Below are 13,180 nucleotides of genomic sequence, written 5' to 3'. Positions count from 1 at the left end.
TCAATTTTTTAGTAATTATTATTGAGATTAGATTCCAAACAAAAAAATATAACTCTCACATTGTATGAATAGATTACAAAGACTTAAATGAGAAAATATAATTTAACATTAGTAATTAAAAATATAAAAAAATAAAAATATTTCATCTAAATTTTAAATTTATTTCATATGTTCGAAGTTTGTTTTAAGTGTCTGGATTTGAGTATGAGTGATGACTATTCTATATTAGAATAATTTTTATATTTATGACGAGTATGAGTGATGACTATTTTTTTTTTAATAAAAAATTAAATTTTTTTAATTACTATTAATTATGAATTTAAACTTTAAACAAAAAATATAACTCTCTAAAATATTAGGAGATTAATAAGTATTCGTATTCGTAATTTCATGTTTGAATCTTTGTTTTTTTGACTGTAACTATAAAGACAATATTAGGAGATTAAAATAGATTGAAAGCAATTAAAATTGACGTAATAAAAAGGAGAAATAAGTTAAGAATATTATATGATCTAAATTAAATAATTTTAGGCGCAAAAGTTGTCACAGATGGCAAACTTTCATTGGCTTGATAATCTTAGCATCATATATATATATCCTTCATAATTATATAGAAATATATATATCCGCCAAGCGTTCACAATAACCACCTGAAAACCCCCTGCCTGTCTCTCTATCGCTCTCACAAAATACAAACCCTAATCGGGGTTCACGCACCATGATTATCACTCAAGTTTCTCGCTCAGGCACTTAGCAAATTGCATCAAGAAATCATCTCAACTTATCGATTTTGGCATTCTTTTCTCATCGGAGATTCTCAAGTTTCATTTTCTCGACTTCGCGATTTCATTCAGTCGGCGATTGAGGAATAATTCGTGTTGATCTCTCTTTATTCAACCGAAGGAGATTTCATTTTTGCCGTTCGATTAATCGCTGAAATTGGTTTTCCAAGTTCGTGATTTCTCTCTCTCTGGAGATTTAATTTTGTTAATCGGCGTCGGCGATCAAGGAATTTGCAGCTATTTGTTGAAGATTCTGGATCGGAGTTTTCAGATTAAAAGATTAGGGATTCTGTTGCTATTCAAAACTTGCCTGCGGACATAAGGGCTATGTTAGGGTTTTTGACGGAATTAATTCATCAAAGCATCGGACTTTGAAGAAAAACGCGTCGAATAGTTTGGTTTGTTCTTGAAGAAGATATATAAGGAAAAAAATAGCTCAATTCTTGTATTGTTATGTTTTTTTGTTTTGAGTTGAATATAAGGCCAACCATTTTTTTTTTCTTTTTCTTTTTTCCTGGGTGGGCCTTTGATTATCATTTTATAATCTGCTGTTATTGATTATAATTTTTATTTTTTATATGAAAATTTTTAGCGTGTGAACAAAAAACAAAGCAATGGCTGTATATTACAAATTTAAGAGTGCTAGAGATTATGATTCTATAGCAATGGACGGTCCATTTATATCAGTTGGTGTCTTGAAAGAAAAAATATTTGAATCAAAGCACTTGGGCAGAGGCACTGACTTCGACCTTGTGGTTACTAATGCTCAAACAAATGAAGGTTGGTGTCCTTGTTGAATCGATGTCAATTGAAACACTTTGATTTAGTTTCTACATTTATCTTCTTTAGAATTGCAAGTCAGTTCTTAGGCCCTATCTTTAGTTGTATGATTCAGCTCCTATCCTCAAATTATTGGAGCATTCTGGATTCAGGGCTTTGCCCCTATAAATAGTTTCTTTCAGATTAATGCTCGGGTTGAGCTCTAAGAGACTCTTTATAATACTTTTTCCTTAATCAAAAATAAAATGCGTGGTATCTAGGTTATTTGTCATTGAATGAGAAGGCCATGCATAATCGACTTCACATTACCTACACAGTAAACAAAAAAGGAAAATCAATCAAATTATGTGCAACAATTCTTCTGGGTTGCTGAGATCTGTTATATTAGTTTAGGCTGACCTTTAATTGCTAGGAATAACTGGCACTGCAATGGGGATTCTGTTCTATAAATTTTAAGTTTGGTTTGTTTTTATCATCCTTGCAGTGTTTTATAGGTTTATTGTTCTCTGTTTTGCAATTTCAGAATATCTAGATGAAGGCATGTTAATTCCAAAAAATACCTCTGTGTTAATTCGTCGCGTTCCTGGAAGGCCTCGCATGCCCATTGTTACTGAGCAAGAGTACTATCTCAAACCTTTAACTTGTTATTCACTTAACTGAAGTTCTTTTTAAATGGGGCATAGAGTGTCCGGTGAGTGTGTTTGCCAAATGCTTTTCATTGCAAGGAAATGTGTTTTTTAACTGGTAAATTGTATAGTACTGGTGCCACATGCGTGCTGGTTTGTGCATTAGCAATACAAATTCTGAGGCTAGCCATGAGTTTTCTTGATGTTATATTTGCAGGCCAAAGGTTGAGAATAAGGTGGAGGAGACACCATTAGAGAAGAGTAGCTTTTCAGCTCCTGATTCATCTGCCATGAAATATGTAAGCTTAAATTGCAATATCCACAACTTCTCCTGGAATTTCCATCTTGTTATGCTGCAAAATCCCCATTTTAGCACATCTATCAGTGTTGTTAATAATTTGATTTACAGACTGAAGACAATGAATGGGATGAGTTCGGAAATGACTTGTATGCAATTCCTGAAGTAACACCAGTTCAGCCTAGTAATGTGCTTCCTGATGCTCCCCCTACCAATAAGGCTGACGAGGACAGCAAGATTAAAGCCCTGATTGATACACCAGCCTTGGATTGGCAACGGTTAGGACACTTCTGCCTATTATTTTGATAGATTCTTTTATCATTACTGTTTTTGGAAGTTATTTTTGCGTGCCAGGTGTTAAGTTTCTGTTGGATTTGCAGTCAAGGAACAGACGGATTTGGTCCTGGTAGGGGTTTTGGAAGGGGTATGGCTGGAAGAATGGGTGGACGTGGCTTTGGTGATTTTCTTGAGCCTTATTTCATGTTAATCTTTTGGTGTTTTTGCTTGGTGAACTTACATAAAGCTAAAAAAGTTTCCTTCCTGCTGTTTTCTTGTGTGCATGCACACACATATACATTCATTCTTTACTAAGTTTAGGTTCATCAGTGTGTATTTCTTTCTGCTAGTTTAAGCTTATTTAATTTTCTTATAAATTGTAATGGAAATTCTTGATTCTTTTGTTGAGGTCGGTTAGGGTTGGAGCGGAAAACACCTCCACAAGGTTATGTATGTCACAGGTGCAAGGTGCCAGGTAGGAATCTATTTGAAATGATGGATCTCCTCTCCTCCTCCCCCTTCTCCCTCTTTTTACTTCCTTAAAAAAAGGGGAAAAAGAAAAAAAAGAAAGGCTCCTTGCTGTAAACTTGTGCTTATCTTTTTGTACTTTTCTGTACCCAGGCCATTTTATTCAGCATTGTCCTACAAATGGTGATCCAAACTTTGATATCAAAAGAGTAAAACCTCCTACTGGAATTCCAAAATCAATGCTAATGGCAACCCCTGACGGCTCATATGCATTGCCTAGTGGTGCTGTTGCTGTTTTGAAGCCTAACGAGTAAGCTGACCTCTAATGTTTTTGTTCATACATGCTTCGTCGAAATAGTCATAATGATCTATTGGGTTGAAATCCATCATAAATTGTTCAATTTAAACAGGGCTGCGTTCGAGAAAGAAATCGAAGGCTTACCTTCTACACGATCTGTTGGCGATCTTCCACCAGAACTTCACTGCCCGTTATGCAAGGAAGTTATGAAAAATGCTGTCTTAACTAGCAAATGCTGTTTCACAAGTTTCTGTGACAAGTGTAAGTTTGTTGGAATTTATGTTTTGTCTTATGTTGTTCCATCTAGTGCAAATTAGATAGTAATTGGCAGTTTACTGAAAAATTATACTTTTTCGCCTAAATTTCAGTTGAGCAATTTAGCATACTTCCATCAGCAATTTAATATATTTCTCCATGTTTCTGTGTACTGTAGGTATAAGAGATTATATCATCTCAAAGGCAAAATGTGTATGTGGGGCAACAAATATTCTTGCAGATGATCTTCTTCCTAATAAAACTCTGAGGGATACAATCAACCGTATTTTGGAATCTGGTAACAGTAGCGCTGAAAATGCAGGAAGCACCTTTCAGGTTCAAGGTTGGTTTTCTGTAAGTCACATGTATTTAGAACCATAAACACGTTTAATACTAATATTATTCTTAATTTTCCACTTCAGATATGGAGTCAGCTCGCAATCCACAGCCTAAGATTCCATCACCCACGCAGTCTGCTGCATCTAAGGAAGAGCAGAAGCCCTCCCCTGCTATTGAAGAAACTCCAAACCCAAATTTGAAGGAAAAAGTGGACGAGGAGAAGCCTGTTATCCTCTTACAGCAAGTCCCTGATAAACCAAGGACCTATAAGGCACCTGATGTATCCGAGGCTACCCATGAGTCAATGAGCATGAGGGAGCCAGCATCACAAGGCAGTGCTCCACTTGCTGAGGAGGAAGTGCAACAGAGGCTGGCTCCTGGTGAGGCGGGTAATGTCTTTTTTTTCTTTTTCTTTTTTTTCTTTGCAAGTTTGTTCATTCACTAGTGTTTGACAAGGCAATTGCCTTGTGAATCTGCTATTCTGTCTTGTGTAAAGAAACAAGTGATACAATCCTTTCAAATGAGTTCATAATTTATCTTTGTTCTTTGCTTTGCTAGGGAAAAAAAAGAAAAAGAAGAAAGTTCGCATGCCTCCAAATGGTAGGTTTTATGCATTCTTTAAGAAGTGTACTTCGGGTTTGTTAATATTGAATATACTCTGAAAGTCAGGATTACAGATGAATGCTATGACAATAATGTGCTTGGAATATTCTATTGATTGTAATTAGCTTGTTCATTTTTTTGGTATTGAAGTATAATTAGTTCTTGGTGTCAAGATATGCTAATTCCTGCTATGATGCTGCACAGATATGTGGAAAGCCTCTCAAGATCTTGCAACTGAGAGTTATATGATGCCTCTTGGCCCCTCTGCCTATAATCCGTATTGGAATGGCATGCAGCCAGGTATGGAAAGTTACATGAATCCTATGAATCCTTTTGCTGCTCCCATGCCCTTCATGGGTTATGGAATGGGCCCCTTGGATATGCCATTTGGGGGTGTCATGCCTCCAGACCCTTTTAGTGCACAAGGTTATATGATGCCTGTTGTTCCCCCCCAGAGGTAAGTGTGATTTTTTTTTTTCCCATATTTTTTAGTTCTTCGGCTCAGCTTAGAAACCTAATCAGGGCCTTCTATCTTTCATAGGGATCTCGCAGACTTTGGAATGGGTATGAATGCTGGACCTCCAGCAATGAGCAGGGAGGAATTTGAGGCTCGGAAAGCTGATTTGAGGAGGCGGCGTGAAAATGAGAGGCGAGCTGAAAGGTATTCCTTGTATTTTTTCATTATTTTTTGAGGTTTCAATTTCTTTTATTGCTAATTTGATGTATAACGTTTGGTTGACTAAGTTTACACAAGCTTCCTTCACTTCTATGGCAAAATGTAAATATTACTGTCATAAGTTAAAACAAAGGAGTAACATAGTATGCTGATGCATTCCACATTTTATATCCTGTAATACAGTTACCTCTGTAATACCTGTGATAGTCCAAGTTCATTTTTGGTTTACGTTTACATGATCTCCATATTGTAAATAACATCCATCTAATTTCTGTAAAGTGAAAACTGGGTGTCCTGTTTCCTTTGGGCGCTTACAGATTTCAGCTTAATAATTTTGTTTTAAGTTGTATGATTGAAAAGTTTAATGTCTTCGTGCATCAGGGAATTCCCCAGAGATCGAGAATTTGGTAGGGAAGTGAGCAGCGGTGTTGATATTTCTTCAATGAAATCTGTATGTCCTTTTTATTGTCTACATTTCCATTCCCTTATTTTTGTTTACTGTAGCAGGTATCATATCTGGTGTCAAACAACACTTTTTAAGATAAGACCTTTACTTTGTCCATCTTTTGGCAGAGACAAAGGGAACGTGACCTTTTATTTATCTCCAGGGTTTTCGGATGCCTTTTTTTTTTTTACTCACTATTCATTCTTCTTAGAAAAGATTTACTCCTTTTTTCTTTTTTTGAGTATATTTACAAAAAAATCATAGGAAAATAGTAGAAAGCTTCCCCAACTTCTGATCTTTCTGCAGTGCTTTTATATATTAGAATTTTTGTTTCTGGTAAATATTGTCACAAGTGTTTTGCACCACAAATGAACGAGTCTATGCGGCCAAAAGGACCTCTCAACAAGGCAGTGGGGAGGGGAGAGAAGCATATGGATGCATTCGCAGTCAGTCTGCTTGCTCCTCTCTCTTTCTTTCCTTCTTTCTTTGTTGGTCAGCTCCAGATGAGCTGATTTGATTGATTACCTCTTCAGGGATGAAAAAGTACATAGAATTGTTTTCAAGAAATAATGACACTCCAAAGTTTCTGCTTTTTAAAAAAAATGCCCTATTACCTTGAACTTCGGTCTTTGGATTATTTATTTATTTTTAAATCATCTCTCTTCAAATTCAAATGATTTTGAGATTTATAATGATTTCAGACTTTCCATCGGAAACAAGACAACAACGTTTGGGTGCTTTAAGAAGAATGATGAACCGGGGTTGGTCTACTAACTAATTGGCCTTTTGTCTGGACGATCTCCGTTTCGCGTTTCTTCTTTGAAAATTAAATGATTAAATGAAAACGAGAATGAGAAAGAAATAAACATTTTTAGCATCTAATTTTTGTAATTTTATTTTTATGTACTCTTTATTCCCTTTATCTTAGAAAATTGGATTAAATAAGTAAATATAATGAAAATAATATAGTAATAGTAGTAATAATAATAGCTAAGATAACAATATTAATAAGATTAGCGTCATTTATGAATGTGAAAGAAAGAGTGGAAAACAGTAGTCGGTCAGGAGACTAATAGTGGTCCAGCGGCTCAGGTTCCGTATGGGCCTATTTATGTCTAAGAAGTAGTAATGTATAACCGAAGGTCGATTTTCATTGATTTGATTCGTTTCTGTTTATGGGCGCAGAAGCCTATCCCCCAACCGTCGAGGAGCGGCGACCCTCATCCCCACCACCGCCATCGATCTGAAAGGTCTTCACCTGAACGCCCTGTCCGCGACCTTGAACCTCCTGCACCGCCACCACCTCGCCCCTCCAAAAGAAAAGCAGACCACCACGACCGTGACAGAGATAGAGACTATGATCACCACGATGACAGGGAACGGGAACGAGAACGAGAACGCCACCACCGTCACCACCACCAGCATCATCACCGTTCAGACTCCTCTGCAAAAGCAGCAGCAGCAGCAGAGACGGCTCCTAAACCTACATCAACGGCAGCAATGGCAACATTAACAGCAGCAGAGCGGAAGCACAAAGCAAGCGTGTTCTCTCGCATTAGCTTTCCGGAAGGAGGAGAGACGAAGAAACGCAAAGTATCTTCTCCTTCTTCTTCAGGTGAAGCAGCTGGTGGTCATCAACACAAGTCTTCATCCACAGTTTATAACAATGGTACTGTCAAGGCAGCATCAGTGTCTACTAGTGGTGGTGGTGGAGGCAGGAAGAGTAGCAGTGGTGCTGCTGCTGCAGTTGATTACGAGTCGAGTGATGATGAAAGGCATTTCAAGAGGAAGCCATCCAGGTATGAGCCCTCTCCTCCACCACCTGCTGACTGGGAAGATGAAATTAAGCATTCTAGAAGCTCAAGGGATCGCAAGCATAGATAATATCATTTCGCCATTCTAAAAGCTCTGCTATATTGTGGGACCACCGTCTCGTTAGTCCATAGTCCACAATTCAGCTAAAAAAAGCAAGTTGCTGTGCTGTGGCGAAGGGGACAATTTGTCTTAAAACAGAACAAGTGATACGAGTAAATGAAAATGAGCTTTTCATAGTTTGGATGAGAAGAACGGCGATGATTCCTATGCCTTCTATTAAACAATTTCAGAAATTTTTAGTCTGTTTCTCGCATTTGGTTGGATATCTATGTTAATTATACATCTATTTATTTTAATAAAACACTTTGTTTTCCGTCATTTTCCTTCTTCTTTCTAGTTATTTTTTTGATCAACGCTCCATTTTCTATTGTTTGGTTGTATGGAAAATTGAAAGAAAATTATTTTAGTGTTTGCCATTTATTTTGATGAATATCACTTTCTTTATAGATTCATCAAGATTATGCGAATATCGGAAACTTCACAGTTTTTCTTTAATGATCTGTCATTGCTGGCACCAGAAGACACTGGTTATTGGCGGTTGCTGATTGATATGTATTGATATTATATTATTATTAGAAGTCTATAAAAGTTTGATAATGAGTTTCTTATTTTTTAAAAATTTAAATGCATTAAATGTATGAAAATGCAATAATTATTTTCTAGCTGAATTCAGGAAAATGCAATAAAATATTTTCCTCGAAAATATTTTCTATTATAGTGCATCCAAGAAAATGCAAAGAATATTATTTTCTAGGAAATAAATGGAGCCAAGTCATACTCTTTTTATTGTAGACATGTGATAGTAATTTCGTTACTCTTATCCTCTGTCTGCATTAATTATGCAAAACGAGAAATAAAAAATTTTCGGTTGTAAATTTTTTAAAATTTAAGCTCATTCCATATAAATAGAAAAGATGAGATTTGAGGGAGATAAAACAATGTTGTAAATATATAGTGATAGTTGTCACGGGCTTAGTCTTTTCTACAAATGAATCGTGCTGCACTGGCTACTTTCTTCCCGCAGATAAATAAACTAGTCAGCCTTATACTTTGAATGTTAGACAAAATACTAACTAAGATGACAAGAAGAAAAAAAAAAGAGCTTAAGAAAGCTTAGAGAGCTTTTAGAGAGAGAAATTGCTTTATTTCCATTTGATTTGCTTAATGATTACAAATGAATTCTCCAAGTTATATGTAGGCCTCTATCTCTTCAATGGACGGTGATGATACATTTGATCTAATGGCTAAGATTAAGTATCTAGAATGTTCTACACACTTCCATACTTATCTATACATTATACATGCTTCTAGATTATTCTAGAATGTTTCAGATGATTCTAGAATGTTCTAGAATCCTCTCTTGTTTTATAGCGAACTCTAGAGATTTCTTGGGCCTATATATAGCTTAGAGAATTCATTTGTAAGCATCAAGTTATAATCAAGCAAATCAAACATAATCAAGTAAAAGAGTGAGAAAGCTCTCTTTACAAAAGCTCTCCAAGTTATCCATAGCTCTCTTTTGTTCTTCTTGTCATCTTAGCTAGCATTTAAAAAGTAAGGCTGACTAGCTTACTTGTTTGCGAGGAGAAAGTAGCTAGTGCCGCACGGTTCGTTGGTAGAAAAGACCAAGCCCGTGACAACCTTTGTGCGAGAAAGGAAAATCTGCGGGCTGTGACATAGTGTGTTGGGAACGACCACGACCTTATTTTTAAAGGAAAGGAGGGGAAGTGAAATGTTGTGGAGTTAGGGTATAAATTGGATTAGATATTAGAGAAAAAGTAATGAATTTTAGTAAGCGAGAAGATAATTCTTCTAGGTTTAGATTTGGATTTGGAGAAGAAAGTGGATTCTTTCTCTTTTTTTTTTTCAGTTATTAATTTATAAAAACTAATAAAAAAATAGTGATTAAGAATAAATAGTTGGTAACTAGTTTTATCTCTTTGTATTTTTTTCTTCTTCTATTGTTGAGTAGCTGAGTCTTATTAGGTTAAAATCAAAATAAAATATCTGAGTTGATATAATATAATTTAATATCGAGTTAAATTTTATAATTTGTGTATTAGAAATTTTTTTTAGTTTTAGGATTAATGGACGGAAATAGAATAAAAGCTATTGTTTATAATTTCATCTATTTTTCATGATTTATAGGTTACACAACAATTTTATTAAAACATAATTTCATACACAAATTTATTAAAATTTAAAAAGTTTAAATACTATAAGAATTATTATTCATTAAAATGGAAGTTGAAATCATATTTTATTATTATATTCTTTATAAATGAATTTTGCTTTTTCTTATATAAAGAACAAACTTGTGAATTCATGCTTCATAAAATCTAATCCCATAGTTTCCACCCAAAATAAGAAGAAATAAGTGGAAAAAAAAAGACGTTAGTTTTTTTTTTTTTTTTTTCCCTTTCTCCCTTTTACATCCAAACAAATAAAATGAAATAAATGTCTATTTCTTTATATCAAATTGAATAATAAGTTTATCTCATATCAAATTGAATAATAAATTCAAATCAATTAAACATTAATACTATATTTGATTGAAATATATATAAAAAATATTTTATTTAATAAAAAAATATAAAAAATAAAATAAAATAAAAATAATAAATTTAAAAAAATATTTTAGTGTTATAAAATAAATGAACTTACTAATATATAATTTATCTAAAAATTATATCTATTGTATTAAAAATTAATTTAGCTATAACTAATTATATATAAATTTAATTATATAAAAATATTAAATTAATATTTACTCTATTTAAAATGCATAAATTTTAAATTCATAAATAAATTCTACTGCAGCTTAACCAAATTCAAGTCAAGTAGAATTACGTTCCTGAGTTGTCAAGTAAAAAGAGAGGCACAGTGCCCAATATAATTAGATCCTTATAAAGAATAAGTCTAGCTCTCCTCGGCCTAATACTAAATGCTAATCACTTGTATTCCGGCGGAAATTGCACTTTCCAATTTCTTTTTCCTGTAAAACTTGGGTCGACCTCTGTTGCAACAAGAGAAGAGACGTGGCAAAGCAAGGTAAGAGGAAGAAATTTGTAATGTAAGGGCTGAATTTAAATAAAGTGCCAAGCCTTTTTAATTCATTCTAGCAATGAACAATAAAATATCGACGGTATAAGCACATACATGGTAAATACATAGGTAATACTCTCCAGGATTAAACTCTAAAACATCCATATTTATTATTTAATTTTGACATCACTGCTGCAACATAACAACTAGAGAAATAGAAGAAACTAAATACCAACTATTAAAGCAATATGCAACACATGCATCGCCACCTAGCCCATGATGCATTCTGCAACAGCCAATCATAAAGAGGTTCCAATGAGATGCTCTGCACATGAATATGAAAGCTTCGCGACACTAGTCTATGAATTCTGGCAGTGATGTTCATAGTACAAAATTTCTGCAAACAGAAAAATAAAGACATGAAGCAATTTGAAAAAAAAAAGTCATCTGTTAGGACTCTTTGCTAGTAGCAAAGCAGATATGGCTCATCAAGCCACAACGTTGCATAAACTATGCTTATGCAGATACCGCAACACAATATCCAAACCCCTACAATAATTATTAGGTGAATGTCTTTATCATCAAATTCAGTTAAAGAATCGAACTAAAAGGAATACAGAAGGATATTGTAAGAGAGAGAGGAGGGAGGAGAAGAAATGGTGAGCAGAAAATTTTCTCAAAATCACAATCCCTTGTTCCTCAACCAATCCAGTTCAATATATAAAAAAAAAAACCCAAATCTTTAAATCCTTTCCTCCTACAGCCTAAGTTCTTAAGAAGTAATTTCCACTTAGCGTCTATTTATCACAAAATCATGTTCTTATTGTTCTCATTACGAACCAGAAAGTGAGTTACTAAATAAACCAACCCAATAACTTAACACTGAAACATTTCAACATCACAGTCCCTGTTTAACATTGAAACGTGCCTAATCATATGAACATTTGCATCCACCCAGTTACAGCACCTAACACGAGTGTTGTATCATATTTCTATACTAAGTGCAGACGCTATGCAAAGCTGATATTCACATATATCACTCCCCAGTTCATCACAACTACAAATATCGGCTAGCTTGTCTTGCATTATCAAAAACCTAATTTCAACTAAGTCGTTCAGTTTTATTTTTATTTATTTATTTAGAAAAGCCAAATAAGATCCCACTTTTCTTCTGCATCACCAATAGTTTGTGGCAGATTCCTGGCATTTCAGAGAAACCACAATCCATATAAGATTCCGAGTTGAGTGAACTATCATACTACTTGGTGGTTACACACATCCACAGAGAATGTTGCTACCTAAACAGTAGGGTCAGAACTAAATGAATTTATCATTAATATAGAGTTTCGAACGTCTAAAAATGCAACAATTCAAGTCAATTTAAAATTCATGAACAGCACAAAAAAATATTTCTAAAGTACCAGTATCTTATAATTAATAAGATGTGATAAATATATACCTGAGATATTTAAGCAGATTGTGAAGGAATCATGCCAGTACTCCTAGCATAGGCAAAAATCCCACCAGCTTCAATAACGGGACCAGCATCACCAATAGGCTTCAACTTATATTCTTTCCCAGTCGTATGATTGATCAAACGGTTCTCAGCTAACTCAATAGTGACCACATCCCCAGTTTTACACTCCTCACATATCCTCACTTCCGTTTCTAACGGATATATCTCTCCTGTTGCTACCGAATTCCTAAAGAATATTCTGGCATAAGACTCCGCAACCACCGCAGCTACTCCGGCTGCTCCTAGTGCCACTGGCGCATGCTCACGTGACGATCCGCACCCGAAATTATCGCCTCCAATCACGATTGTGTATTTCGTTTTCATCTCGTTTGGTTCCATAAACCTGGTCTTGTATGATGCTGGTAGACCAATTAGGGCATACGAACCGAGTTTTTCGTATTCGGCTGGATTTGATGGGACTAGGGTTAGGTATTCGGCGGGGATGATTTGGTCGGTGTCTATGTTGTCTCCGACGACATAGCAGAGACCGTGGAAGGTGGTAGAGTTGGAGTTCAAGTTGGAAGAGGAGGCGGCGGCGGCGCGTGGAGCGAGGAGAGGTGACAAGCGGAGAGAGAGGGGTCTGGTGGTCAGCGAGATTGAAGGGAATCTGAGAGCGCGTGAAGAGAAGAGAGAGTGAGAGAGAGAGGGGTTGGAAGTGGTGGCGACGGAGAGTTTAGGGCTTTGTGAGAGAGAGATTGTAGAAGAAGAAGCCGCCATTTTCTGGTTGACAGAAATGAAGAAGAGAGTCTTTCTGTGTTACTGAAGTAGGTTTTGGTTTGTTTTGCTAAGCTTCTGTATATCAATAACTGATCAGATTCTGCCACGTAAGAAGTAGTGGGCCCATCTTAAGAGCCGCCAGGCTCCATCTTTTCGCCCATGAACATTTTCACATCACGAA

General features: G+C 35.4%; 2 protein-coding genes across 5 annotated transcripts; one reads left to right on the top strand and one right to left on the bottom strand.

The window, feature by feature from the left end:
• The first annotated feature begins 610 nt into the window (after positions 1-610).
• On the top strand, positions 611-8,039 carry LOC8267728 (E3 ubiquitin ligase PQT3-like). Of its 3 annotated transcripts, none has more exons than XM_002530617.4 (15): positions 611-1,562; positions 2,086-2,182; positions 2,406-2,487; positions 2,598-2,764; positions 2,867-2,943; positions 3,181-3,237; positions 3,384-3,540; positions 3,641-3,789; positions 3,962-4,126; positions 4,206-4,511; positions 4,681-4,722; positions 4,930-5,182; positions 5,267-5,386; positions 5,783-5,852; positions 7,032-8,039. In XM_002530617.4, exons 1-15 carry the CDS (start codon positions 1,397-1,399, stop codon positions 7,728-7,730), a joined length of 2,607 nt encoding a protein of 868 aa, XP_002530663.1. In that variant the 5' UTR covers positions 611-1,396; the 3' UTR covers positions 7,731-8,039. The 3 variants fall into 3 exon arrangements, with proteins under 3 accessions (XP_002530663.1, XP_015581775.1, XP_015581776.1); XM_015726289.3 differs by having other exon boundaries at positions 3,172-3,237; XM_015726290.2 differs by lacking the exon at positions 2,086-2,182 and having other exon boundaries at positions 1,426-1,562; positions 3,172-3,237.
• Positions 8,040-10,806: 2,767 nt separating this feature from the next.
• Positions 10,807-13,069, bottom strand: LOC8267727 (3-isopropylmalate dehydratase small subunit 1). Of its 2 annotated transcripts, none has more exons than XM_048373735.1 (2): positions 12,226-13,069; positions 10,807-11,091 (listed from the first exon to the last, which is right to left on the bottom strand). In XM_048373735.1, exon 1 carries the CDS (start codon positions 12,997-12,999, stop codon positions 12,235-12,237), a length of 765 nt encoding a protein of 254 aa, XP_048229692.1. In that variant the 5' UTR covers positions 13,000-13,069; the 3' UTR covers positions 10,807-11,091; positions 12,226-12,234. The 2 variants fall into 2 exon arrangements, with proteins under 2 accessions (XP_048229692.1, XP_002530662.1); XM_002530616.4 differs by having other exon boundaries at positions 10,807-11,163; positions 12,226-13,066.
• Between the last annotated feature and the right edge of the window lie 111 nt (positions 13,070-13,180).

The sequence above is a fragment of the Ricinus communis genome, chromosome 5 (genome assembly GCF_019578655.1).
Source record: "Ricinus communis isolate WT05 ecotype wild-type chromosome 5, ASM1957865v1, whole genome shotgun sequence".
NCBI classification, from domain to species: Eukaryota; Viridiplantae; Streptophyta; class Magnoliopsida; order Malpighiales; family Euphorbiaceae; genus Ricinus; species Ricinus communis.
This window is presented reverse-complemented; position numbering and strand designations above follow the sequence as displayed.